Source organism: Rhamphochromis sp. 'chilingali', assembly GCF_963969265.1.
Source record: "Rhamphochromis sp. 'chilingali' genome assembly, chromosome: 19".
In the NCBI taxonomy this organism is placed as follows: domain Eukaryota; kingdom Metazoa; phylum Chordata; class Actinopteri; order Cichliformes; family Cichlidae; genus Rhamphochromis; species Rhamphochromis sp. 'chilingali'.
Genome location: NC_137946.1, coordinates 9,087,378 through 9,115,157, shown reverse-complemented (window position 1 = coordinate 9,115,157; position 27,780 = coordinate 9,087,378). Strand labels below are relative to the sequence as shown.

The following is a 27,780-nucleotide window of genomic DNA, read 5'->3' as shown; positions in this document are numbered from 1 at the left end:
ATTCAATTCTCCACATTGTTTATCCTGAAAAAGAAATTCAGTAATTGCTTGAGATTTTTCATCAGTATCTGTGTCTTTGCAAGCTTAAAGTAGAAATAAATTATGGGACATCATTCTTTACTGTCAAAATTAGAAGAGATGACCCAGATTTTAAGTCGGTTAAGTAAACAGGGCTGGACATAATTTTTAAAGCAGACTATGTAAAAATGTAGGAGAAGCAAAAACTCAGTGCATAATTCAGGTTTAAATTATTTTAAAGGAGTTGCATAAATCTTGACATATTTCACTTAAGAAATCTGAGAAATCTGGTGGCTAATTCCTTTTAAAATTTCTTGCAAGTATCATTATATCACTCAGAGGCACGCACTCATATACAGCAGGAAGAGGACTATGAGTCAGGTCAGTCATATTATTCAAGCACACAGAAACTCAGTGTCTATAACGAAGAAATTACTGTGAGGGGGGGAAAAAGGGTCGTGTTTTTTTGGCTTTTACCCAATGCTTAAAGGGTTAACATGCTCAGTGGTGCATAGATGAAGGCAATTTAAGTTTGGTGCAGGGGTTAGTGCTGTTTGTTGATAGGGATCTTCCACTGACTATTTGAATACCAAATATGAAACACTTTGACATGGTATTCATTTAATCCAAGTTCATTTGAATTGCTGTAGATTATATTTGTTTTAATGACAGCTGCATAGAACTGTTTGTAAAAGGTGAAGGACATACGTAGCCTTCGAGCAAACCCTCTGACAATACAGTATTTAGACACGACACAATAATGACAAAGAAAAAAAAACAACAGGCAGCAAACTGTGAGAGAGCAGGTGTTTAGTCGATACCAATCCTAGCCAGTTTTTGTTCAGTAACAGGCTTATTATTCTTGTATTCTCACAGCAGTCACAAAGATTGTCAGTGGTTGCTTGGCAACTTGACAATGATGACAAGATTTGACAAAGTCAATGCTCCTTGCCAAGAAATAACGCTCTTTAAAAACACAACTTATCCTTTCTAAAGCATCATTACATAAAGGCATAGATATAATGTCTTCATTTGAGAGATTTAGTGGTGATGACTGATATTTTTACCTCTCTCTTTAAACAAAAGAAAAAGAAAAAAAAACCCTGGGGGAGCTGCTTCCCCATTCCATGTTTTATGCTAAGCTAAACAAAACAAACCATCTCCAGTAGTAGTAAACTTTTAATAGACTAATGAAAAGACAGTGAATAAGTATATTTTAAAAATATATTAAAAAAAATTAAGCCAATAAACAAAATTACTGTATGTCGGTGCATCATATGGTCTCGTACTGTATTGCAGAGCTCTAGATCGAGAATCCAGAGCTTATTATAACCACCTAAAAATAGTGCTGCTGGTTCTAGGTCAGCCTCACATGCACATTTTGTGCTTTTTCAAAAGGCCTGTCTTTTTGATCGTCAAGATTGCTTGAATGTAGGACAAAGTAGACAGTCACTTATTTCAGGGAAGCAACTGGGCTGTGTACACATTCATTTAAATAGTTCTAGCTGATGTATTCTAACAGAATGGAGAAACTGGGTCTTATTCACTAAGAGACACACAGTGCATAAGTATATGCACTGTGTGTAAACTGTATGTATGAGTTTCATGCACAAATCAGGAATTTATCAATATTTTTGTACCCGAATTTGTTCATACTTTATTAACAAACTTCTGACCAGGTGTACCATCTAATGAAGCTGTCTTGGGAAATCTATGGTCTTTAAAATTAATACTACATGTCCTACTACTGTTATTTTATCATCATCATTATCACCAACACCAACTCCTTTTGAATATTACTTTTTTTTTTTTCAAAAACATCATTAGTTAGAAATGAGCAAAATTACAATTAAATTTAAAAAAATGAAAGTTGTATTTAAAGAAAACTACATCCAAAAGTGAAAAGGGTATGCTTTGACCTTTTAATTTAAACATATTCCAGTATTTCCATTACAGCTCCAAACATCACTAATGTGCCTTCATAAGCAGCACATACTGCCATCCCCAACCAAAGTTTATCTTACCAACTGTATAAACTGTATTATGAAAAACAACAACAACAACAAAATGCTTGTATTCAGGTGTTTGTTGCACCAGCTAATAAAGAGTTTAACTCTATGCTCCTTCACTTGTTGCACACGATTATCTGGATGAAAAGAACTGAATAGGCAGGCAGCCAAGTCTTACAAGACCATATGGCCATGTGTTGTGGCGGCATTCGGGCCGTTGTTTCCTTCAGCGTCCCATTGTTTGGTGTCAAAAGGACTGGGGGGGTGGGAGGGGGATTATATGTACACCAGAACATATTCTCTCTTTCAAAACACACACTGAGACACTCCCCCATACATGCGAGTACAAAATCACATTACCAATGTCATTACAACTCCACCCATAATGCATCCGTTTTTAGTCTATTAAAGGTCAGTGCAAAAGTACATACTTAATACAAAATAACAGAAAAAGGGTCTTTTGTAGTAATTTTAAAAAGATTCACCCCAAGTACATGTGTATTTACAGAACAGATCCACTGTGTTTCTCAGTGGAATTCAAGTAAACACAATGATTTCAAAAATGTAAAAATCTCAGATAATCCAACATTAAAAGCAAACAAGCCACAAAAACAGGTTCTGGTATTAAGAATAATGTGATGACACAGAAATAGATTAGCATCAAGGGTAGAGTTTTTTAAAAAGCAAAATAATATTCACACAACAGACCAAGTCAAGAGTACTACTTACATCTTTGCTTAGGTCTTCAGTGGTCCTCAACCAACTGCGGTTCAGCTCACTCAGCTCGAGAATTGGCTGGACTTTTAGTCGTACTGAATCTCCAGACTGACGAATCATCTCCACAATCTCGTCTCTGTTTTTGTTCTCCACATTAATCCCATTGATTTCTACAAGCTTGTCTCCTGGCACCAGGCCCAGAGCCCGATCCTTAGTCCCAACCCCTGGTTCGGCAAAGTGTACAACACGCCGGCACACCCCACCATCAGACTGCCTGTCTACCATGGTGGTTCTTCGCAAAGAAAAGCCAAAGTCCCCAGTGCTGCGTCGCTGTACCTCAAGTTCTCTTGGATCTGGTACTGGTGGAGAGACAAGTGCAGGCAACTGTAGGTCTGCACCAGGAAAGGTCTTCTCCACAATATCAGGAATCTGAACTGTGATGGTGCCCTTTGACCTCGGGTGTAACTTTGTAGATGGTGTAGTCCAGTTATGGCCAGAAAGCTCTGAAGCATCCAAAGCATTGTCCTTTGGGGTCACCTGAGTTAAGGTAGCTACTTTCCTCTGGCCCACCACTGTATTCACCTTGGCCAGTTCCCCAAATTTAGCTGCCCTCTCCTTCACAGAGCTGCGATTACTTAACAGCTCAATTCCCTTTACATCTTCAGAGGTGCTTGCACTTATTTGCCCCACAGTGTTGTGATGATGCTCAGCATCAACGTCTGTCAGGTAGAGTTCCGTGTTACTGGCCACCTTAATTGGGATAGGGCTAGAAATCTCCAACTTGCTCCTAGATTCCTTCTTGGAGTTTCCTCGAGTAAGTGGGAATAAGCCTCTACGTATGCTCATCTCTTCTAGACTCTTTAACTCAGACTGAGACATACGTTCTTTCTTTTCTCTTTTGTCTTTCTTTTCCTTCTTGCTCAAATCCCTTTCCTTCTTGCTCAAATCCTTTTCCTTGTCCTTGTCTTTTTTCATTAAGTGAAACATGATTAAACTATTCTGTAGTTATTGAGCAACTGATTAATTTATCATGAGAACCTTAAATTATTAGAAAAGAGGCTGTTGACAGCAGCTGAAAACATCAACTCTGGGTTTGGATCTCTCTTAGTGATATCTGTAGAAAAAAGAAACAAGAGGTGAACACAGACTAGCTTTGATGAAAGCATAACAGAGTGCAAGAACCTTGTGTTTGTCAGAGTTTAACTAAGTAATTGGCAAAAAAGATTCAGTCAGTAATTAATCATAAGTACTATGACATACACATGACTAGCACATCTGTGAAAGCACAGATAATGCTGAATGGTAGAAAGGCATATACAGAAAGGCTGAAAGTCTGGTGGTGCTGTGGTTTGTGGTTTATGCCTAAGAGCAAGAAGTTCCTGGGTTCAAATCCACAAACTCTGTAGAGTTTTAGCTGTAGGTGTGTCTGTGAATGGCTGTCTGGCTCTGTATTAGTTCTGCAATACATTAACAACCCCACAGTGGACGACTCAATGGATGGATGTACGTACAGCTGTAAGTGTCAGGGAAGTCTTTCTTTATTTCAACAAGACAATGACAAGCCCAATTCTGCAGACATTACAACAGCATACCTCTGTGGTAAGAGTTTAGCTGCTAAACTGGACTGGCTGCACTCCACACCTATCCAAAAACAACACCACTGAAAATATTTAACACATTATACAATGAAAAGGAAGATTTATACTGTTGTACAGCTGAAGTCATATCAAAAAAGATATTAAAGCTGGTCTGACCTTCTCAGTTCCTAAACCATTGCAGAAACCACAGATAAATAGGAACTGCTGTGGTCCTGACCTGACTTGTTGAATTATGTTGCTGGCATCAAATTAAAGACCACTAGATTTAATAAAATTTAAAAAAAAAAAATATGAAAATAAAACATCTCAATTTTAACAACTCATGTATTATCTTTGTACCATTTTCAGTTACAGAGTTACAAAGTTCACATGGTTTGCAAATCATGTCATTCTGTTTTTATTTACATTTCACATGACCTCTGACCTTCTTGAGAAAAACATAATCCACATTTAAAACTTGGATTTGAAGTCCTTTCTACACCTTGGGGTTAAAATCATTTAAAAAAAAACGTTATCAAACTGCAGAGCAGTATCACTATTTTTATTTCAGTATCAATCTATTATCTAATTCAGTTCAATAGAAAAGTAGCCTGTATATATTTGGGTGTGTATAGGAACTGGTATCCCCCGCTGTAGTATCAACAAACGAAACATGCACCCTAGATAAGGAATGTGATCTTATCTAAAACTTATCTTTGACACACCTCAATCTATCCTACATAATAACATACAGTGTTTTAAAGAGCGTAGCTTTCCTGCTCTCAGATACTCAGCATCATCACTAAATGATTGAAAACTGAAGCTATGTGCATGGGAGCCTCCACTAAGCTCCATATGTATAACGAGAAGCCATGCTGAACAGTAAACTGTAAATTCAAACCTAATCCAAGCTAAATCACATGCTCTTAGAAGAAAGCTATGAAATGTCCGAAAGCAACTCAGTTTATCTTACAGTTAACATTTAGGTATGCATTTTCGTCGTATTTTATTACTGGAAAGCGCAGTTTGGTCTGTTGTTATTAGTTTTTCGTTTTCTTGAACTTTAAACACTACGCATAGGTTGTCGACACGGCTAGTCCTGAGCTTGGCCATAATGCTCTCCCTTTAAGCTGCTTTGCCCTCATTCTTTAGCAGTGATAAAGAGTGTACTAATGTCACTCACGATAAACGATACAAATTAAGTAACACTGTAACATATGACAATTCCTACCTGTAATTGCCTAAACATGACAGCGTTGTAGTCTTACTACAGGTTTTCGGCATTTTCCAATGAATTGTCAGCAGGTGCGACAAATGCTTTTGTGATGCTTTCAAATGCTTGCAGTAAGCTCCGACTTCTGATTACTTTGACATAAGCGACCTGCGGGGAAGCAGCTATCCTCGTAAAGAAATAAACACAAAAAACTTGGAAAATGGTGTCGTACATCAGATGATTAATTCATTTTCCCCCAAACAGCTCAATAGTTTTAATAAACTTAAGTAGTCTCCTCATTACACTTTAAAATATATATTATAAAGAGGGAAAGCTGAAAAACAACCTCTCTCTTAATGGTCTAAATTGGAAACATGGGGGGGGATTAGTCCTCAATGATAGTAGGACGATTTAGATGTCCAAAATGTAGGCTAACGCTCTAAATTTTAATAAATCCAACAGCACATGAAAGCTCCGGAAGACTACACTGGACAGCAGTGACCCCTCCTGGTCTTTATTTTAACCATACAAAGGATGTAAGCACAGATATTTAGTTCCAAGCTGCCCAGTTTTTCGTAGAGAAAAACTTATATTGTTAACATGTTGATTTCACATTGGATAACACATAAAGTGTTTTGCAGCTAATGAGTTACAGTCCAGTGACATTGGAGTTACAGTCACTGACATACAGACTTTAAACCCAAACAGAATCTGAGTTGTGGTGAATGGTTATTTTAAACATTATTTACCTATTTATATGGAATTCTTTAGGATACTTCCTCCTACAACAATGATGAGTTGATTACAGCATATGTTAGAACTCAATTTGCAAGATCAATTGCATAAAATGTTTCACCTCATTTGCATCATTTCTTCCTTCTCCCAGCAGTTTCAATATACACATACATAATGAACTCCAGATAATCCCATATGTTTTGCTTGTTAAAGCTCATTACACATAGGAAGCTGCAATTCTGAGGAGAGAACCACAATCTAAAATGTATTACCTTAATAGTTTACTCACACTGATCCATTCATTTTAGAAAAAATCATTTTAGACATTTACAACATGCCAAACTTGATTTCCTTTCCATTTTTTTTATTACTCTTACTATTTTGATGAAAATATGCATTTACATTTTGGCAAATTCTGGTTTGTCTGAATTTATCCATGGAGTGCCCCCGTGTCTCAAATGAGATGCCCAGTACTTGGTTTCTGATAGTAGTGCTCCTGGCCTGGGGCACGTACCTCTACTGCGAGTTGGACTGACAGTCAACATAAAGTTTTGTTTTCAGCTGAAGTTCATTGTTGGACACTTTTTCTTCATTGGAGCTGGATTAGGGAGATATGAATACCTCCAACTAAAACATTGATTGGACTGTATGAGATTCAAAACTTTCAATATACAGTTGGAAAAAACTGAGAATAGATTACAATGGGGCTCCTTCATTGAACAGTCATTCAGTGATAAGCAGAGTTTAAAGAATGCACTAGAAGGAGTGTGTACAATACTGATTCATGCACAGATCTGTATCCACGTTAACCTTAAGAACAAGCCATTCTCTGGAAGACATTATTACTTTGCTCTTCCATCCATCCATCCATCCACCTTCCACTGCCCAATTCAGCATCACGAGGGTTTTAGAGTCTGTCCCTGTGATCATAGGGTGAGAGACAGGGCACACCCTGAACACGTTGCCAATTTTTTGTAATACATTTCTTCCAAAATCTCAAAATGAAAAGTGAAAAATCCCCACAGTGTCCAGTTATTATTTTCCCAATGTTCATTAGAAAGGTTTTAAGAATGAACTACAATACTTTTTGAACTTTTGAACATTACCAGTCAGTCTGAATATTATTTAACTTGTATTAACAATGAAATTATAAATCTAACTGGGAACATGGAATTGTTGAAGTAGTAAGACCTCCTGTTGCTTATTAAGGTTTTGTAGCATCACCTACTGGTCTTGCAGAGTCTCTGTACCTTTTTTTTAGTAATGTATGGTTTACGATATATTTTTCACCTATACTGTCTGTCTCTATCTATGAGGACTTCTTGGTCAGCTTCAGTGGAGAATGTTAATGAATTATTCATTTCCAAAGAAAAATGTCATATCAACTTTTTCTTATCACCTGACTAAGATTAAGGAATGAAACCTATCTGACTCACACCACCAGGATAATACAAGGAAACTATGACTCATTCCCTGTCAGTTACCACTGAGTCCCTAACATATTACCATTCCTTATACAGTTGGATGGTGAATGACAATTGACATTTGGATGACAGTTAAGGATTGCACTGCATTGTGCGCGTGCGTGTGTATGTGTGTGTGTGAATTGTAAATAAAGGATGAAAGCCCTTTTTTTAGAAAGTGACAATTTTCATTTTCCAAGAGCTTATATAAAAATGTTGTTTTTGTTTAATGTACAAGTTATCTCACGCAAAAAAAAAACCCAGCATCTACAGGACTTTATCTATTCAGAAGCATATCTGAGGCTTGCATCATTACCTCGAGGTTGTGGTAAATACTAATAGCCAAATTCTGCAGGTAATGATGAAAGATGGAACTAGAATCACTTTTAACCCAAGTGTACATGACGTAAAAAGTAAATTTAGGATATTATGGCTCTGCCTTTTCATTCATCCCTATTACATGAATGAAAATAAACTCGCACTCAAATTACTTCTCTAAAATGAACCACTTGGCACAGTGGGAAAGACGACCGCCCAACTATTTGTAATGCAGAACAACACGCTAGCATCTTTTTTTTTTCCCTTTTAAAAAGGACGAAACGTTACTGAAACGCAATCATTTCCCAGCCACATGCGACAATCTAATATAACAAATTCCCCTCACAGCATCAGCAAAAACCATCCAGGGGGGTGTTTTAAAAATCCAACGCCACCAGATTACTATCGTAATAACACGGGAACAATTCATACAATCTCTTGTGAATTTGAATTCAACATACATCGTAAGTTGCTATTCTTGTTAGTGATTAATTCATATTTCACGAGTTATGCGTACGAATTCATTTCAAAATACGAAATTTAATGAACCCCGCCAAATCCTGCGCAAAGTGGTTCAGCCCTTGAGGTCACCGGAAGTTGTTTAGCTGCCATGTTTGGTTGCTTTGTTGTAGGCTTCTACTAGGTTTCCTACAGAATTAGTAAGTGTGGAAATGGAGCCGAGCTGGAGTACGTTTCTTTTTCAAGTAAGTTGTCTCTTTTGGAGGGAAACCGGAATAGTCGGTAAAACAACCGTAGAATTGCAAACGGCTTCATATCTTAGTGGTAAATCCAGTTTTTAAACGATTAATGTCAAGAACAAGTAACCAAGCAAAACAATGGTATATGAATCCAGGCTTCCAGCTGTGAGGCTTGGGAATGACGCTAGAACAAAAAATCTAATCTCTCCAAGCATTGTTTGAAAAGCGGCATGTTTTCTTACCCCGACGATATTTGGGTATTTGCGTTTAATACTTCGACAGCGTTTGTGATTCCTTGTTTTTTTAAGTTTGTTTGCCTAGCCGGAGCCAAACATGCGGGATCACTTGGAGTGAAGCAGGAGACGCCACTGCACCGTTACAATCGAGACAGACCTGTTTTTTCCCCCCTTTGACTGAAGGCTTTGATCAGGCGCCGTGGGATAATGAGATGTAACGCTGCGACATGTTTCAGTGTAGCGTGGATAACAGAACACGCATTGTAGATTTGGCAAATCTCTGGTTAAGTGTACACAGAGGTTTTTAGCTGCTGAGATTTACTAACGGCGGTTCTCAAGTCCGCGGTGAACTTTCCGCCTGCTCCAGCCGGTTCGACACTAACTAGCCAAGTAGCTAACGATGTTCGGGCTACCTTAATTACACTCGCTTGCTAATTTAGCTTAATGTGGGCGAGGCTGCCATAATGAGCTTGCAAAACTAACGTTACAAGACTTGACGACCAGCGCTGTGCAGATTCTCTGCTTATTAACTAAGCTATTTATTCTGGTGACCGTGGTGGAAAGGAATTCAAACTATGCACACAACATCAGCTAACACTAGCAGCGAAGAGGCGCATTTGAAATTAGCAACGGCGTTACGAAATGAATAAATGCGTGCTGGGAAGGAAAGCGAGTGCTGCGGTTTAGAGTGATATCTGTCACGGTTTAGTGAATTTCAATATGTGCTAAGAATGAAGGCTATTGTTCACTCGTATTTGTGAGCTTCTCAATCGCATGGCCTTACCTAGGCTACAAGAAATGAGCTCGGAACATGGAGCAAATGAGTTTTGTAAGGATAAAGATTTCATGTTTTACAGTTGAGTCCGTTTTTGTGTAACCCCAATGCAATATAAATATATATATTTTTAGTTTCCATTCCCAATACGCACCATTTTTCCAGGTTTACCACTATTCTGCGGTCTCTTGTGTATTTCCAGTGCTTAAAATTAATTTTTACCTTTGACTCAACACTTTAGTGGGTGTTGCAAAGTTCTCCTCGTGGGAGGAACTTCCCAGTAACTTCAGGATCATTCCCAAAAATTACTTTTCAGTAAACCCTTCAAATCTGCATATGTAATGTTCACAACTTTATTTTATTCCAGGCTTTAATGATCAGATGAAGGTCTAGAGTTTAACCTGCTGCAGTAGTTGGTGCTGCACCCTTTGTCTAATAGTAATATATTTTGTGTAATAAATAAATAAATAAATAAATATGTCAATGACAACGGGGGAAAAAACAGGATATGTGAATAGAAGTGCACAATTTATAGTTTTCATGCTAAAGAGCCACTTCTCTTTTTAAAAGTCTTCTAAAGTGTGGGAAAAAAACTGATCATTAATGCTCTGATTAAGCTTTCACTGCTTGGTGTAAGGACATCAATGGCTGCAAAGAATCTGAATAGCTCACTTTGGCAAATAGTTTAAAGAAATCCATCTTAAGTTGTGTTCATTTCACTGCTTTTTGGACACTTTGTTTTTTTCCTGAGTTTCTGATAATTTGCTCTGCTGTCGGAGTGGTCGTTCATTCACATCTTTGTGTACTATTTCTTCATAATTGAAAAGGCAGACAGACAATGTCATTTGTCATGCAGTATCTGGCGTCTAGCCAGAGGCCCTGCCTGTATTATGTACCTCACACTGTTACTGTGTCAGTTTCATGTAAATCAGTGTGCCTTTAAATTCAGGCTCCTGGAACACTTTGAAGCATTTTTTTTAAACTTCATTGTTTTTCAACACATTATAGTTTGTTTTTTGTAAACAAGAAGTTTACATGAAAATTGGTGATATTTTCTGAAAAGCTTTGTCAGGTGTTTTAAATGACCAGTGTTGTTGCGTAAACCAGCTTAAATATTACCTGCTGCATATCCTCCTGTCAGGTAAATGCACAATGTGGGGAAAACATGTTCAAAAGAGGGGAGGGGGGGGGGCAGTGTTTGTGAGGCTACATTCAGGAAAATTGGTGAATCATGTTGTTTTCAGCACTCTGAACATGGATGTGTGAAGTGTTACACTAATAACCCTTTTAGGTAAGTGAGAAAAGTTATAACGCAATCCATGTGTGCACGAAAATCAGTTTTGGCTTTCTCCAGAAACTGCAATAGCCACTCAGAAACCCACAGTGAAAACGAATGCTTTATGGTAAGTGGAAATTGTGTAAAAGATTCTTTGTTTCTGTTTTGCCCTATTTTACCAAAACATTCAGATGGCAAATCTCAGTAACTAAATGAAGCTCATCAGATGAATAGACTGTACTGAAAATATTAAATTTTTCAGTACTCACATTGACTTGAAATAATACCCAACTTACATGACACTGAAAGAGTGTGCATAAGCATGGTGTTAGTGAGGGATGTTATCAAGTATCACTAACTCCAAGTCTTTGTTCTGCTTAAAACTGGACCTTCATAACAAACAACCCCTTTTGAAATTGCACAATCACTGTTTATATAAAACATGTTTTGGATGCTCTTGCTAGAGCTTTAGACTTGGTAGTAACTATTATGTATTCTATTTTTTTATTTTTTTCTCTCTCCTCCAACGTGCACAGTATTTTGCTTGTCGCTGCCCCCCCCCCCCCCCCCCCTTGTTATTATGTTACGTATATTACTTCTTTTTTTCTTTTTCTTTTTTAACAAAGGTAAATATGTTACATATATTACTTATTATTACCTTTGTTTAAAAAAGAAAGGAAAATATTGAGGCTTGTTGGTGCCGTCGAGAATCAGTTCCATGTGTTTTTCTGCTCATATGGAAGGTTCATGTTTTTACGGTACAATATAATTCTGGTCATTTTGACTGAAATGAAAAGCACAGGTCTATAAAATGGGTTACATCAGAAATGCAGGGTATATCTGCTTGGCTATTTTTGTAGATGTTTAAGCGTTTCATAGTTTTTTGGGTACATTTTTATGGTGTTTTTTTTAAATGTATCTATTTATTTTGACATGTGATTTGTCTCAATGTCACAGCGATTGCTCATTGTAATACAGCACACCTATTAGCTATAGGGGTGTTAAATGCCACCCATTCTGGATGTTTAGAAGACTAGCCTCTGTTGAATGTCCTTAAAGGTTTGTTCACTCTTAGTAGAACTCAAATATCTGTACGAAAAAATACGCCTTAACCAAATGAATCCCTGAAGTACAACTTTTTGGGATCATTAAAAAAAAAATTAGGGGATTGACAACATTTCAGAAGTTTGCCCACTAAGCAAACTAGACGGCAGCCAAAAAAATTCAGAACTTGAAAGAAGGACCTAGAAAAAAACTCCTCAAAAATTAGATGTACTCGAAAAACAAATTATGTAATTAGAAGTTTTGTTTCTTTCTCTGCCCCTCTTTTCATCCCTGTCATCAGTTTTTGCCTGTGATGGAAAAATTGAGATTTCGGCAAGCAGCTGTAGAGTGTGGCACAAAAGACTAAAGAAAGACGGCGCATAATCTAACTCAGACCGTGAGCGCAATTCAAGCCTACAGTGGCCCATGGAGCCATCAGGACACTCCCTCCATTTTGATGTTATTTATGAGGGAGCAGCCCCAGTTGTCAGAGCGCATTTGTGTCAAAATGGTCAGAGCTGCATGAAGGCACAGCAGCTTACAGGCCCTGCACCTCTGCATAGAGGGCCAGGCTGTCTACACTGGCTACGTCTGCTGTTCACAAGCTTCACAAAGGGGGGTTCACTGCTAGTACCCCACCTCCCCCCTCCAACCCAAACATAAAGCTCTCCCCACCCCTGTTGTGCCAGCGGACGGGTTAGCATTGGCATGATGATGACTAATCCTGGAAGGTGGCAAGTGTAAGCAGGTGCTCAGACAAATGGATGGGTGGCATTCTCCTCGAGTTCCCAGGTCCCATTGCATATGTAGGAATGACGGCTAGTTTCGCTGAGTAGTGTGTGGATAAACAATGTCCCCGTCCCATGAATAGATGAGCCAAATCAATGAAGATGAGCATACAAAGATCCCCTGCTGAGGCCCGAGTGCATCACTGCTCAGATTTGTGTCTTTCACAATAGGCTAGATGACATAAGGAGGACATTGTGAGGTTCATTTTTCTTTTCTGTCCCGTCTTCTCTTTTGCAACTTTTTTCTTGGCTAGCCTTCTTCGATGGATGATTGAACCTCAAAGAGAAAGGTCAAGTATTTCAGCTTGCTTTTCTCGCTGGTGGTTGACAACATCGACAGAGTAGTCCTGAGTGTGTCCAGTCGCTGAAAAAACGGTGTTAACTGTGTTTCTTTTCTTTTTTTTCATATTTGGATATATGAAAAAGAATGAATTGTTATGAGAAGTGTGATAGATTTTTTATTTTTTTTTAACTGAACTAATTGAATTAAACTCCATTGATATTTATTGTGATGTCATTTTTTTTGTTTATTTATTTATTTTTTAAAGAAAATAAGGCAGCCGGATTTCATACAGCTTCCACTATCTCCATTCTGCCCCAAGTACGCCCAAACAGTCATGGATGATTTTAGCTGGTCACAGCAATGGTACAAAACTCAAATTGTGTCTGATCCATTTAGTCAGGAAATTTGATTACTTAATGAGTGAAACCCCAGCTTAGCATCTTGTTGCTATTGGTAATTACAACCAGCCATTTCATCCCATTTGTGCTGCGGCAGTAGCTGGCATTGGTTTGTACTTGCAGATCCCCAGGGGGGGTGCAAAAAAATCTCAAAGCAGTTATTCCCGATGTAAAGTTTTATTTAGTCTGTTGCCCTTTATTTTCCTGTCGTTTAACTCCTTTACTTACACAATAGAGCAGAAGTATGGTTATCCCAAATCAGCTGGGTACCTGAGATGATGGCCTGCTCTTTAGGAGCCTTCTTGGTAGTTAAACTGCGCTCTGCTACGGCTCTTATTTGGTATGCCTGTTTTGCAGTCACATGATGAATGTGAGCACCGTCACGATGGTATCCTTTTTCATCCAGCACAGCTTTGTATTCTGTAACAGATTACTAACACATATTGTGTTTATTGAGTTGTCAGTTTCCAGTGAGGGAACACCTGGCTTCAACGCTTTTTGTTTCTTGGTCATTAAGTTTGTTTTTTGTTTTTTGTTTTTTCTTTAGATTATGGCGACTTTATTTTTCTCTCGCAGTTGTTATCATTATTATTATTATTATTATTATTATTATTATTATTATTATTAAATCTTTAGTATTATCTTTAGTACCTTGTTACTTTTGTTTTATAAGTAGAAGTATAGTATTTGTCTTCATTTAACCAAAAACCCTCTGTGTTTGATTCATCAGCAGGCCAATGAAGCCCTCCACCACCAGCACCAGGTGGCCCAGAACAGCCTGCTACCACTTCTCAATGCAGGAGCTGAGCAAGTTGACCAGAAGCCTATCCTGCCTATCCAAATAGACCAGAAGCCACCTGCCAATGCTGCTGAGCTTCTCAAAGACAATGTCGCCAGCGGAGGTGGTCAGCGGCTTCCAGTGCCTGTGATAAAGAAAGAACACAAAGGCAAAACCCCTTTTGTCTGCGGCTACTGTAACAAGGCCTTTCGCGACAGTTACCACCTGCGACGTCATGAGTCCAGCCACACCGGTATCAAGATGGTTTCACGTCCAAAGAAGACAGCCCAAACAGCCCCCACCATGGTCCCCATGATCGGCACCATGCCACGAGAAAACAACGGCAACTCTTCCTACATCTCCACAGTAGCTGGCATCCTCTCCACAGCAACAACCTCTGTTTCCTCAGGCACAAGTATCATGACATCACCTGCAATGGGCAATGTGCCGCAGCAAAATGTCCCGAAGAAACCTGCCAAACCTGTCAAGAAGAACCATGGATGTGAGATGTGCGGCAAAGCCTTTCGCGACGTATACCACCTGAATCGTCACAAGCTGTCCCATTCAGATGAGAAGCCTTTTGAGTGTCCCATCTGCCAGCAACGCTTTAAAAGGAAGGACCGCATGACCTACCATGTTCGCTCTCACGATGGGGGTGTCCACAAGCCCTACGTATGTTCTGTGTGTGGAAAAGGCTTTTCCAGGTAAGGATCAGGTTTTTGTCCTTTGATCTGTAAGGAAACTAGTACAACAGTCATCAATAGTTCAACTCCACTAGATTGACTGATAATGCTGCTGTCAGTTTTTCCCTTCAGTTACTCACCTGTCTGTATTTGTTAATTCTACACCTAAATTGTTCAGTATGTCTCTAGTTAAAAATGAATTTTCCACATTGAGCATCTCCAATGTGAATTTGTTTTTCCAATATCCTGCCAAACAGGTCTGTCATAGGGATTCAGACTGACACAGGAATTCCATAGGGAGATAAGATTACTGTTTTAAATTACAATCATTTAGTTCATGAGGTGCTGGATGAAGTTTTAGTCTCTGTTAGATAATGGCATAACATTCTTTATTATACAGTACCACCATGCAGATAATAGATGGTCTAAATGTCATTTTGAGATAAAAACCCCAAACAAAAAATAATTTGCACTGATAAGAAGAACAAGAAGTCCTAAAAACATGTTATGGCCACCGAGGTCTCGAAGATGTTTGAAACAACCTTACCTTGTTGTGGCAGCTGGTTTCCCACAAGCATCCATTTTGTCAGGCTTCAAGCTTACTTGCAGATAAAACCACAGTAGCTTGGACCCATTAGCTTACAATAATCAACTACTGGCAGCTGCAAGAGCATTTCTGCTGTGATGAAAGTGTGTGAGATAACAACAAGAAGTGTTTGTTGGTTCAAAACCAAAGTGAAGTCTTGCCTTTCATATGGAAAATGTCCATATGAAGATGTGAAGAATGCCAACTTAGTAGTTTGCTGCTTGGGTTTTTTTGGTTGATTGTTTTTTTTTACTACAGCTGGTCTCCTAAAGCAGGAGCTGTCAGTTTATTGACAACTTTAGACGAAGAACAGCCCTCAAATATGGAGCAAGAAATGAAGTGCTTTAGGTTTTATTTACTGGAGTTCTCCAGCTAAGCTAATCGGCCTGTCCACAAACCTGACAAAGTGTTCTCCAGGGTAACTGGGAATCCCTCCTTGTTGTTGCACTAGCCACTAGTTTGTTTGGGATGAGTTTACTTAGGTTGTCTGTGGAATTGTGAAACTGAGTGCACTAAGAAGCTAGTAGCACTCCTCGTGTGTACATGTGATCAGTCCTTCAAGGGGTTTGGTAGGCAGTGAGAATGTCAGCCACACTGATAATACAGAGTGGCACAAGAAAATAGTAAACTGATGAAAAAATGGCGCTGTTTTTACAACCCTTCTGTTCTATTCCTGTGCTTTTAATCAACAACTAACAAGGCTACTATAAACAGGAAATGTGCATCTGAGAGCTAATTTATTCTTATGGGAGGGGAGACAAAAAGTAATTTCACCCTCTGGTGATTGCATTCGGGGGTCATAGGGAAAAGTCCTGACTTGTCTATGCAGAATTTCAATAAATAAATAATGATAAATACATTCTAACAACCAGTCTTTTATGAGTGTGTCCTTGGCAGTCCACAAATGGCTGCTGCAAAGGAAAAAAAAATCATGCTTAATAGATTGAAGTATTAAATTTTACCATCTTTCATGCATGCAGTTAGTTTTGAATGCAAATGCTAGATTCTACATATTTCATGCTTTACCCAAGGTACACTGAACTGCTACCCAACAGCTTGTACATTTGTAAGTGAATTATTCACGTCATGGTGTTTGGAATAGTCAGCCGCACTGTGATTTGATATAGAGCAAATAATTATGTCAATCTAGTGTCCGTGTTGCTCCAACGTGGCCTTTTTTTTTTTTTTTTTTTTTAATGTTTATTGCTGGGGTTAGCAGTTTAAACTTGTACTTGTAATGACCCCCCACACCATTTCAACCACATGTTTAAAAAGTCGCACATGGAAGAGCACCAGTGAAGTACCAAAGGAGGGGGAGGCGTCACTTGTCACTTTGCAGTTCCCGCCAGCATGTCACAGACTCTTTCCCCTGGGAATTCACTGAACCATGCGGTAATGTTTAGGTCAACACTTTTAACATGAAGTAATGACTTTAAGAAGGTTTAATAGTGACATACATTTAAAATTTTGTTAAAAGCCAAGTGTTTGTTAAACCTGATGTGTACATAAATCAGTATTGACTTAGCAGAGAGTCGTGATAACATTAAAAACAAAAAAACAGCAAGCTGTGTGCCGCAATACACAGCTTCAACAAAAACATCAGCAGTGTACCCTGGCCAAGCGGTAACATTAGCACTGTGCTGTGTAGGGCAATCTCAGGCATGCCTCCAACTTGGTGACGTCGAGCAGCGATTCATCAGCATACTGGAAAGTGAGAATGAGGACTGAGTAACAGGGCACTGAGTCACTGCCACTCAGCCGGATCTGTAGACAGGCACTGTCTGGAGTCTGCTCTCCTCATCAGTGGGGCAAGGGGAAAAGAAAAAAATCTTTATTCCGGTTCATGGCACCCATGAGAAGATCCTACTTGACTCCTCTGATTTTATTTTTAAAAAAAGAAGAAAAAAAGAAGGGACTCCAGCAGCATGAAACTTTCCGGTTTGGAAGCAGCTGCCAAAGCAGTAGCCCTTGCTCACTCCATTATGGCACTTCTAACATGATTCAGCTCACAGCTTCACTAGAACTGACATGCTGACAGAGGAGGATCAGTGCCACGAAGACGTTTGTGAATGTTGGCCTTTCGCTGTAAATCTCAAGCAGTTTTCCTGTGAACTTTGCAAATTATATGTATGTTTGTTTGTTTTTATAGCTAGTTTGACATAAAAACACATTATGAAGCTTTAGTTTAAGCTTGAACACTTGGAATACAGAAGGCAAGTTTCAGCAATTTCTTAATCAGTTTTCAGTGGGTTTTTTTTGTTTGTTTTTTTATTGTGTAATAGACAAGGTATATCAGTACAGTCATGGTGTAAGTAGATATTAAGTGTTCTCAAATCCCCGCTTAAAGTTCTATAACAAAAGGAGCAATATAGATCTTCTCTATATGCTCAGTTATAATAGTTTTCCCTTAAAGGCAGTTTTTAATACCTATAAATATACACATCATATTTTGGCACAGGTACATGTTCTTATCAGAAACACAAGTCGGCACAGCCATGGATTATTGTTGTTTGTTGAACAACAGTTGTGCCATACGTGGTCTTCTTCTAATCCTCAGAGAGAGATGCAAATTCAGATTAGGACTTGTGTTAAGAAGTATCAAGAAAATTCCTGGAACTTCATATTCATTTCATTTTCATATATGTGTAATAACAAGGATGTTAGGAACTAAGCACAGCAATAATAATCAAACTGTCAGTTTATTCAAATATCATGTCAAAAATGTCCTTTCTTTTCATTGTGTGTGTGTGTTCAAAAGTAGGTCAAACACATTTACGCACGATTGATCATGGAGAATTAACTACCATTGACTGAATTTTTCGGGATTTTTTTGTGCCCATCCCCTCATTATCTAAGTAAACAGAGCACATCCGTACACTTCTGCACTTGTAATGCATGTTAGGCTTTTCACTTTATGCTTGTGCACGTCCATGATGCGCCTTTAGTAAATTATTAACACTTGTTGTATGTATTGTAACAACATATAGGTTTGGTTAAATCGCAAGCAAAATAAATGTCAAATGAATTTGGTGAAGTCTTTTAAAAGTGTTAGCAGACGTTATACCAGCCCTACAACTGGTAGCTTTTTGTTGGGTTACAGAAACCATATTATAAATAAATCTCCACACAATGAAGTACAAATTGTCTCATCTATATCTAATGGAACTCAAATGTATCGTCTTTAAATTTTAACCATGTTTTTGTTGTCATTTTTATCTAGGCCAGACCACTTGAGCTGCCATGTGAAGCATGTGCATTCCTCAGAAAGACCGTTTAAATGTCAAGTAACGGTGAGAAAAATGGCTACTTTGCAGCTTGTTTTGTTTTTTTTAAATCATTTTTAATATCGTGATTTCACTGCACTGACCTTTTACCCCATCTGCTGTGCGACACCAGGCCTGTACCTCTGCTTTCGCCACCAAAGACAGACTCCGTTCCCACATGATTAGACATGAAGGCAAAGTCACCTGTAGTATCTGCGGAAAGATGCTCAGCGCAGCCTACATCACCAGTCATCTGAAGACTCACGGGCAGACCAACTTTAACTCCTGTAACAAAGGTTCGTCACACACTGGGAGCAAATACAGCAGCACCATAGGGCCGTGCATTTAAAAACGATGGAAACCAATCCCTGCATATTGCCTTCGCATTACTGTAAGCAATAAGGGATAAAGGCAGTAATATCGTACAGGCTGTGAGTTTGCCAGAGCTTCGAGTGGAGAGCATTTTTAGAAAAATGTGGTTTTTGAAACTAGCTCAAACCATCTAAGGTGTTGTCCTAAAGTTTCATGTTCTTCTCTTTTTTTTTTTTTCAAGAGTGCGGACTTTAAAAAAAAAAAAAAAAAAAAAAGTATTAAATGCCAGTCTCTTTATGTATTAGCAAGACTCATTTTGTTGGTCACCATACCGCTGCAGTTGTCATAAAAGCTGTCAACCTGTACATGTTGAGCACCACTGACCAGTGCTGATCCTCGCTATTGCTGTAATATTTGTGCAAAGTACAAGATAATGGTGTTTATTTTGTTTTTGTTTTTGCTAAATGCTGCAAAGCTAAGTAAAATGCTTGTTCTTGGGTTTCTCCAGACGGTAACGAAGTCTGCAATTCTGCTTCAGCCACGCCTGTGACCATCTCTGCCCCCATCACTTCAGCGATGAATCGGGGCAATGCGAACAACAACAACCCCGTCACCATCGCCGCACAAATGAACATTAGCACCAACACGGTCAACATCACATCTCCAGTCAGCCTCCAGCACCCTGTCACCATCACTGGGCCCGTCAACATCGCCTCCGTGAACATCCCGGCAACCGCGCCTATGAATATCGCCCACCCTGTCGCGATCACAACCCCGATGCCTATGAATATAGCCGGGCCGCTCAACATCGCCATGAGGCCAGTGGATAGCATGCCTTTTCTCTCCCAAGTCTTGCCTTCATCCCCACCTTGGTAAAAAATGTAAAAAAAAAAAAATTAAAATAAAAGATAAAAAGGAGGGAGCAAGGTGAACTGGCCAAGAAGAAAGGGAAAATGAAGTGAAACAAGAGACTCCTGTCCTCGCAGCTGAACCTCGGGCTCGGCTCTTTCTCACCTAGAACAGCGCTCACTTCTCCGAGCTCTGAAGTGAATATTTACACGAGCTGTGCGGCCAGTAGGAGCTCACCAAGTCCCAGCTGTGTCCCAACCGAGGTTAAGTGACTGGCATGGGACGCAGAATAAGAGTAGAATTTGAGTAGGATTTATCTTGAAATCAGGACAGCCGTAAGACTTAGTGTAGTCAGTTAGAACGATGAAACTGTGATTTGTATTATGACAAATGAGAGGATTCCTCATCCTCGAGGACTCCTTAGGAAAACACATCAGTGCTTTTTGTAAAAGGGAGATGGGAAATGAACTGAAGCAATAACTATAAATTGCTGTATTTGATGTTTTACAAGTTCTCTCCCAAAGTCTCTGGGTGTTACTTTGTATATTGGTTTTTGTTTTTTTTGTTTTTTAACTATAGCCTGCTAATCACTATTTAATGTTATAGGAAATGAGTCTAGTAAAAGGGACAGCAGCTTCCACTTGCATGGAAGAATATTTTTTCACATTGCTATAGCATTTCTTTTGTATTCTCAGATAATAGGTATGCTCTTGAGGTACACTGACTAACTTGTACAGTTGACATAGTAATGTATTTTCCACGTCAGCATTTTAATTTTTGCTTTTAGCAAGTGGATATCAAGACACTGTCCTCTTGACTATGAAATATTTCTATTTGTTTTTGTATGTATGGACACACAAAGTTCTGTTTTTATTTTCCTATTTGTAGTGTTAATTTTTTTTTGGTTTTCTTCATGAATTCAGAATGGAACGAATCTTGCACTGAAAGAATATCCTGCATACAGGTGAACAGCAGTATTATTGAAGATCAAAGTGGCGTCTCAGTGTTTTTTGCAGCAACCGCAAGCACTTGAGCACCATCTAGTGGCTGATTGTGGAAAGCCTTGCAGTGAAGCTTTTTCAGGCTGTTACCCGTCACCATGGTGGTGACTAAACGTACTGCTCAAAAAACAAATAAAAACAAAAAACCGAGGGAACACTTGAACAATTTTTAACTTCTAAAATTTCGAATCCAACCCTCAAAGTGTTGGTGATTTTGATTACACAATGGATGTCAGTAATGATTTTCAAACTGAATGTTTCATTAATCAAGGTCTGATTTTAAGTGTCACCTTATTTTTATTTTTAAAGCAGCATACTTTTGGCTGACTCTTCTGCACACTTTTACTTTTTTTCTTTCTTTCTTTTTTTTCTGTTTCATCCCCAACCATATGCTAAGGATGCTTCGCTCAGGAAACGTATAGAAAAGCCCCATTACTCATGAACGCGGTTCTTTTTATACTGATATCTACCACGTGTCATGATTCCTCTCCATGTAACTTTTTGGATTCCCTAAAAGATTTGGCATCGTGGGGTTTGACTTCAGTGAGGAAGAAGTTGTCCAAGACTTTTTGTTTTGTTTTTAATAGCCGTCCATTTAAAATGATAAATGACTGTACAATGGAATACATGCTGTTTACCTTTTTTAAATTTCCTTTAAAGTCTCAGTCTGCATAGGTACAGTATGTGGCTGGGAACTGTTTAATCAAATGCAAGTTTGTGTCCACTGAAACAACAGGCGAGACTGACAATGCATGACCCCGAACACTGTAGCTGTTGACCTTTTGTTTGTTTGTTTGTTTGTTTGTTTGTTTTTAGTGAATGCCATGGTATTTCAGCAGTGTTTCAGCTCATCTGAGTTGACAGAGTTTATACTGAAAAATGCAATATGCATGTTTGTCTTTTTTTTTTCTTTTCTTTTTTTTTTTCCCCAAGTTTTGTTTTAAACAAAATATTAGTCTAGCGTTTTTGTTTTTTTTATTTTTGTTATATTTACGTAGATACACTATAATAGCCTGTTTGCCAAATTTGAAACAATAATGATGTGATAAACTGAATATTTCTGGTGGAATTGAACATCTCTTTATTTTTAAGGAAAATGGTTAATTGGAAATTCCAGGACACTTGTGAAAGCAGTTGAATGTATATCTTTGTACAAAACTATTTTAGTTCCAAGGATAAGGTAGTTACAATAGATGTGAAAGATAACCTTTTTTATAAATTTTTTGTATTAGAACATTAACATTGATAATTTTGTATATATGAGACACTAGGCTTTCTGACTAGCAGAAAGGTCAAACATTCCTACATTTTTTTTTTAAATGTACGTTTGTCAGATTATTACATAAACATGCGCAATGTTATGTGCCTTTTATTTGGGTTGTCTAAATAAAAGAAAACTATCAAATGTGTTTATGTATTAAGTATAGTTCAAAGTTAATACAGCACTGTAACTACAAACATATCAGGATCTTAATGAAACTTATAACCCTCCGTGCTGCTGATTATCCTTTCCTTTTCACTCGCCAAACCCAGGACAAATTATTGCTAGACCTGTTGAATCAAGAAATCACTTAAATAGAAACCCGTTGGACAAAGAACATTAGGTGAAAGAATCTAACAAAAATGACAACAAAAAAACAGAACATGCCATGAACTAAAACAGAAACAAAAACATTGACATGTATTAGCCTGGAAAAGGCCACAAACTCGTTCCCAAACCTTTGGGGAGATTCATTGTCCCTGGAACAGTGGTGAACGTTCCCAGTAGTCGGCAGCCTACCAAAATTACTCCCAAGAGCACATCGCAGACTCATCCAGGAAATCAGAAAAGAACCCAGAGCAGCGTCTGAACTGCAGGCCTCACTTGTCTCAGTTAAGGTCAGAACATCTTGATGGTCAGAGTCTGTTGAGAAAATATTCTGAGGCAACTAGACAAAAATGTAACTTTTTGGATTGCCTCCCGTTACACGTGGGGTCAAACTAACACAGCATTTAATTAAAAATTAAAAGAACATCATACCAACAAACGCACGGTCTGTGAATTAAAAGAACTCAGCAAATAAGAGGGGGGCAGAATTCCTCCATGACAAACATCTAATTGCAGTTTTTGCTGCCAAAGGTGGCACAACAACTTTCGGTTTAGGGGACAGTTACTTTGTTATCTAGTGCCAGGTAGGTTTGGGTAGTTTTTTCCCTTAATAAATAAAATCATTTAAAAACTGCAGATGAACAGCACCTGAAGGTCCCATTGTTAAGAAATAGGAAAAATAGAGATTAAGGATTCATCTGTCCCTTAAGTTGATCCATCTACTGTTCACTGAAGCCTCATCAGAAATGGCTTCAGTGGAAGAGTGGCTCATTCACTCATTAGCGCTTCATCAGCATTTAAAGAAGGGAAATGGGGCAGAGGTAGGCCATTACAACAGAAGAGCTGTATTAAATATAGACATTCGAGCTTGAGATTGTACAAACTCTGTTTTCCACATATATTTGCTCATGTTTTAGTAAACCTATTCCCCATTTTCCTAGCAGCATATAAGAAAATGTGGGCCTGAGCTTTATAACCTCAGCTAGTTTCCCTAGATTTGATTAGCATACACACAGTAGCTGTGAACACAATGACAAAGTTGTTTATCCGTTCTAAATGTTTCTCACAGTTGCATTCAAATACATGTTTGAAAGAGTTTAAATCTAATATTTCACAAAATAAGAAAGGTTTCTGAATTCAGCAAGAATGTAGATTTGTATAAACCTTTTGTGTAACATATATTAACATTTGCAAGCCACTGGAACTCTATATACTTTAAGTGAAATACAATTTTGAATATTTTTAAAATAATAGTTTATCTAAAAAGAAAAAAAAAGTTGAAGGATGACTCCATACAAGGTCAGACTGGATAATAACTCAACTGTGTCACAGCCAACAAAATTCAAACCAGACCAGCTGTGGTACTGTACTTATGCTTACTGTTGGTAACTTATTATGTGTTCTCACTTTGATGTGCTGTAAGAACGGTTTTGACTGTTAGAACAGCTCTTTCTGAAACAGACTGGCCTTCACATGTTGGACGCACAAACACACACACACACACACACACACACACACAAAATCATGTTTCATTCTTAGATAATGTATTCTTTGCATTGCTATCTGAAATGATGGAATTGGGTAAACTGTTCCACCAGCATGATTACCAAGCAGGAAACAAACCGAGAGGCTGGTTGGAGCAGGTGCTGCTAATCAACCATGAAAGCCATCAGCCCAACACATGCTCTGTTCAAGTGTTTAATGTCCACTGCTAGTGTGTGTGAAACACAGACTTTTAATGTTATTGATAATGACTGCTTATGAGTATGCATATCCTTTCATGAGATCTAATTTCCTTGACTTTATCCAATGGAAGTTCTTTAACACTCTTTTTAACAGATGTCCAGCAGATGGTGGTGTTGGCCACTGTGTGGAGTGGAGAAATCAGCTGCAGTTCACTGCTGTCTTACTTCTTTATTCACGTTGTGATTCATGCAGTCACATCAAACAGTGTGTACATAGGTCTGTATTTGAAAGTATTGTTTTAAAATTACATTTATTTACCAAACTGACAGCCAGAGTGATAGTAGCTGATTTTTGTTTTGCTTTATTTTATTTTGCACATTTTTCTTACATTTAGTTTTGTTTTAATTAGTTCGCAGGGGGAGTTTTCTTATTTTAGTTTCCATTTTTTTTAAGTGTTCAGTTTACTTTTATTATTTTCAGTATTAGTTTAAATTTCATTTATAAGGGACTAAAAGTGAAGGCATTTCCTATACATTTGTTCTTTGTTATTTTAGTTAGTTACCTAAGTGCATCATACCATTTGAGTGTGTTTTTCTGGCACTGTAAAACATGCTTTTCTATGACTCACAATTAATCGAAATGCTGTTGATGGACATATTTAAGAACTGTAAAATTAGTTCTTAAAAATGGTCCTGAATTGGAATAATCCTCACTGATTCTTTCAAAATAAAATGGAGCAACTGAAATTCACCTCTTAGCTAATGTAAAATGTTGGTATGTATAGTTAGTTAAAAAAAAATCAGCAAAAGCAAAAGCAAAGCATTTTTCAGAGCGCCAAAGCAGATTTATGACTGTCACCTTTTTTTTAACTGACCCAAAATTTCGAATGCAGTATTTATAACTAAAGTAGTGAAAGTAGGAAGCACACAGAAGACTGTATTTCTGGATAAATAAGAGCTAAAAACTAAAAGGTTTCCACTGGGAAGTTGTGTAAAAAATACCAGTAAAAACAGCAATCAGTGATGATCAAATTATTTAAAACCTGCTTGCTGTAACTAACAAAAGACTGCAAAGTTACAAAATTCTTAAGAATGAGTTTCCCACCAGTGGAACATCTCACAACTAATTATGCTAAATATTAACAGGACTGGGCGAAATAACAGAGGAACTCCCAGAGCTTTTCTAAAGTAAAGCTGTGGAGTGGGTCATCAAGTTGTGAAGGCTTTGTGGGCACATAGGCCAACAATTTAAAATTCTATGGACGCTTAATGATTTTATCATCTACAGAAGTGTCATTAAAGAAGAAAAACTCATACTGAATTGATCCTTCAAGTTACACTAAAACTGAAATCTTTTTTTTTAAATCACAGAAGTTGCATTCATGGATAAAGAGAGAGACCATCTGGCTCAATAGCCAGCATCTGTGATGGTATCTGCGCACATGGTATGAGTAATTTGTAAATCTGTGAAGGTCCCATTAATCCTGTGAACAATATATACAGGTTTGGGAGCCACATATGCTGCCATTCAGGGAAGAACTTACTTATTTCAACAAGACAATACACACCACACTCTGCGGGACACAACAACAAAAAGACCTCATGGTGAAGGAGTTCAGGTGAACTCTCCTGCCTGTAATCCAGAAACTGTTATCTAATGAAAACATTTATGATTGGATAATTACTACTGGGCTAAATAAATAGCCTGACTTGTGATGTTTTGTCTCACTGATGTAAAAATCGCGATTGTGCAGAATTATAGAAAATACTTAAGGGTTTACAAAGCTATGTGTACCTGGGATAAGTATCCAAACAGTGCAATGAGACAAGTGTCTTGTTAGCTATGCTGCAGGCCTCGTGGGCAGGCTTTCCAGGTCAGAGGTCGCGGGTCTTAAATGCTGTTTTTGGGGCTCACCCTCTGAAGACCTGAAGGGATGCCTGCTGGGAATCCTGGCTAGCAAAGCAGATGGAATTAGATTGTCTACGGTCTAATTTAATCTAAAGCCGGGAGCTCCGTGCCGCGTGTTGTGCCTTGGCTGTCCAATAGTACAACAGTTTAAAGGGCTTAAGAGACCATGAGGCTGGGAAAGGATCATGTCGTCCTCAGCTCTCTGAGTTGTGTCAAGCGAGCTGACCGTTGTGCTTATGCTCCACTCAGATACTTGTGGGATTTCTTACATGATGTACAATCATATTTCTGAGGTCAATGGCCAGTTATTTTCAAGTATCATTTAAAATGGAAACAAAATCTTGGGGGAAAAAACTGCAGCAAAAACAGAAAATGGGGAGGAAGAACAAATGGTGAGACTGATTTTTTCTTTTTTTTGTTGTCCTTATCAATACGGTACATGTTTCACGAGAAAGAGCGCACATGAGGTAAAAAAATAAAAACTGCTCAAAATTCACCTTTTTGTCATATGTGAGTTTAATAGTTATGTCCCCTACAAAGACACAGGATCCAAAAATAGCTGTCGTTATATTTCGAAACACAGAATAACCATCTTTTCCATTTTGCTCGGTGTGTTTGATTACTAGAGCATGTCCTCGAGTAGAGAAACTTTTAGCATACTAGTATTGTTTTCTTTGTAAAGCCCTTATTACAATGATCCCTCTGTTACCGCTTTGTAACTTGATTTTGAAGGCAGAGAGGAGCTGAAATTGGCGTGGTGTCCTGCTGGCATTTCATCATCAAATCTGTGCTGTTAATACAGCAAGGCTGAATTCACAAAGTGGTGGACCAACAACAACAATAACTCGAGAGTGAGACTTTGTGTCTGTTTCATTCCATTACAGCAAGGCTCCTACATGTACTTCTAATATATTTGTGAGAAAGTTACAGTGTCGCCTTGAAAAGATAAAGCAATTCAACAAGCTGCTTAGTTTAATCGACTTACATTTTAATATTTCATATAGCAATCTAAGCTTGTCGGATTTCCTAGTAAGTCTCCTTTGTGTTTCAGTCGAGATTTAGGTCTGTCCAACTTGACGTGTTGTTTGTGAGTAAATATTGATTAAACTTCAAACATAAAGAGACTACTTATCAGCGTCACCTTTCTCAACCCATGATTCTAAATTTAAAGAACTTGCTTATACTGTATGTGCATTAATAAACATAACATTTTAATACAGCCGGGTTACAGATTATTTTAAGCCGAACTAAAGTTGTTCATTTTGACTTTAATAGCTTCTAGTGATTTGAGGCTGACTCAGTGGTGTACCAAAACAGCTAGAGTGAGGTTTCTAATCCCTCTACTTGGTTTTTCACTTCTGCACTGTCTGATTTCTATGTGCTACCATGTGCGGCTGATATTTGGACTGGTGTAAATTTTTTTTTTTTTTTTTTTTTGGCCAGTGTAAGACACAGTTACATTTTCCCTGCAAATCAGAAGAGGAGAAGAGACAGACAGATGGAGGAGAAGGAACACAGGGCTACATGAGAAGTGACTCACGTTCCATTGTATAATCAGGGTATATTAAAGGAAGGAAC

The 27,780-nt window shown here is 38.2% G+C and overlaps 2 protein-coding genes across 7 annotated transcripts in view; one reads left to right on the top strand and one right to left on the bottom strand.

Annotated features, from left to right (window-relative positions):
- The window catches only part of LOC308387547 (unconventional myosin-XVIIIa-like), a 62,067-nt gene extending 56,426 nt beyond the window's left edge, over positions 1-5,641 (bottom strand). For all 6 annotated transcript variants that reach the window (XM_080867663.1, XM_080867667.1, XM_080867664.1 and 3 more), the window contains exons 1-2: positions 5,553-5,641; positions 2,757-3,858 (exon numbers count right to left, since the gene is read on the bottom strand). In XM_080867663.1, coding sequence (XP_080723789.1) covers positions 2,757-3,731 — 975 coding nt within the window. In that variant the 5' untranslated portion in view covers positions 3,732-3,858; positions 5,553-5,641. The remainder of the gene's footprint in view (positions 1-2,756; positions 3,859-5,552) is intronic.
- A 3,008-nt stretch (positions 5,642-8,649) lies between these two features.
- On the top strand, positions 8,650-22,429 carry LOC308387548 (vascular endothelial zinc finger 1-like). Its single transcript, XM_080867670.1, has 5 exons — positions 8,650-8,754; positions 14,279-15,030; positions 18,816-18,885; positions 18,992-19,154; positions 19,679-22,429. Exons 1-5 carry the CDS (start codon positions 8,722-8,724, stop codon positions 20,044-20,046), a joined length of 1,386 nt encoding a protein of 461 aa, XP_080723796.1. The 5' UTR covers positions 8,650-8,721; the 3' UTR covers positions 20,047-22,429.
- The last annotated feature ends 5,351 nt before the right edge of the window (positions 22,430-27,780 follow it).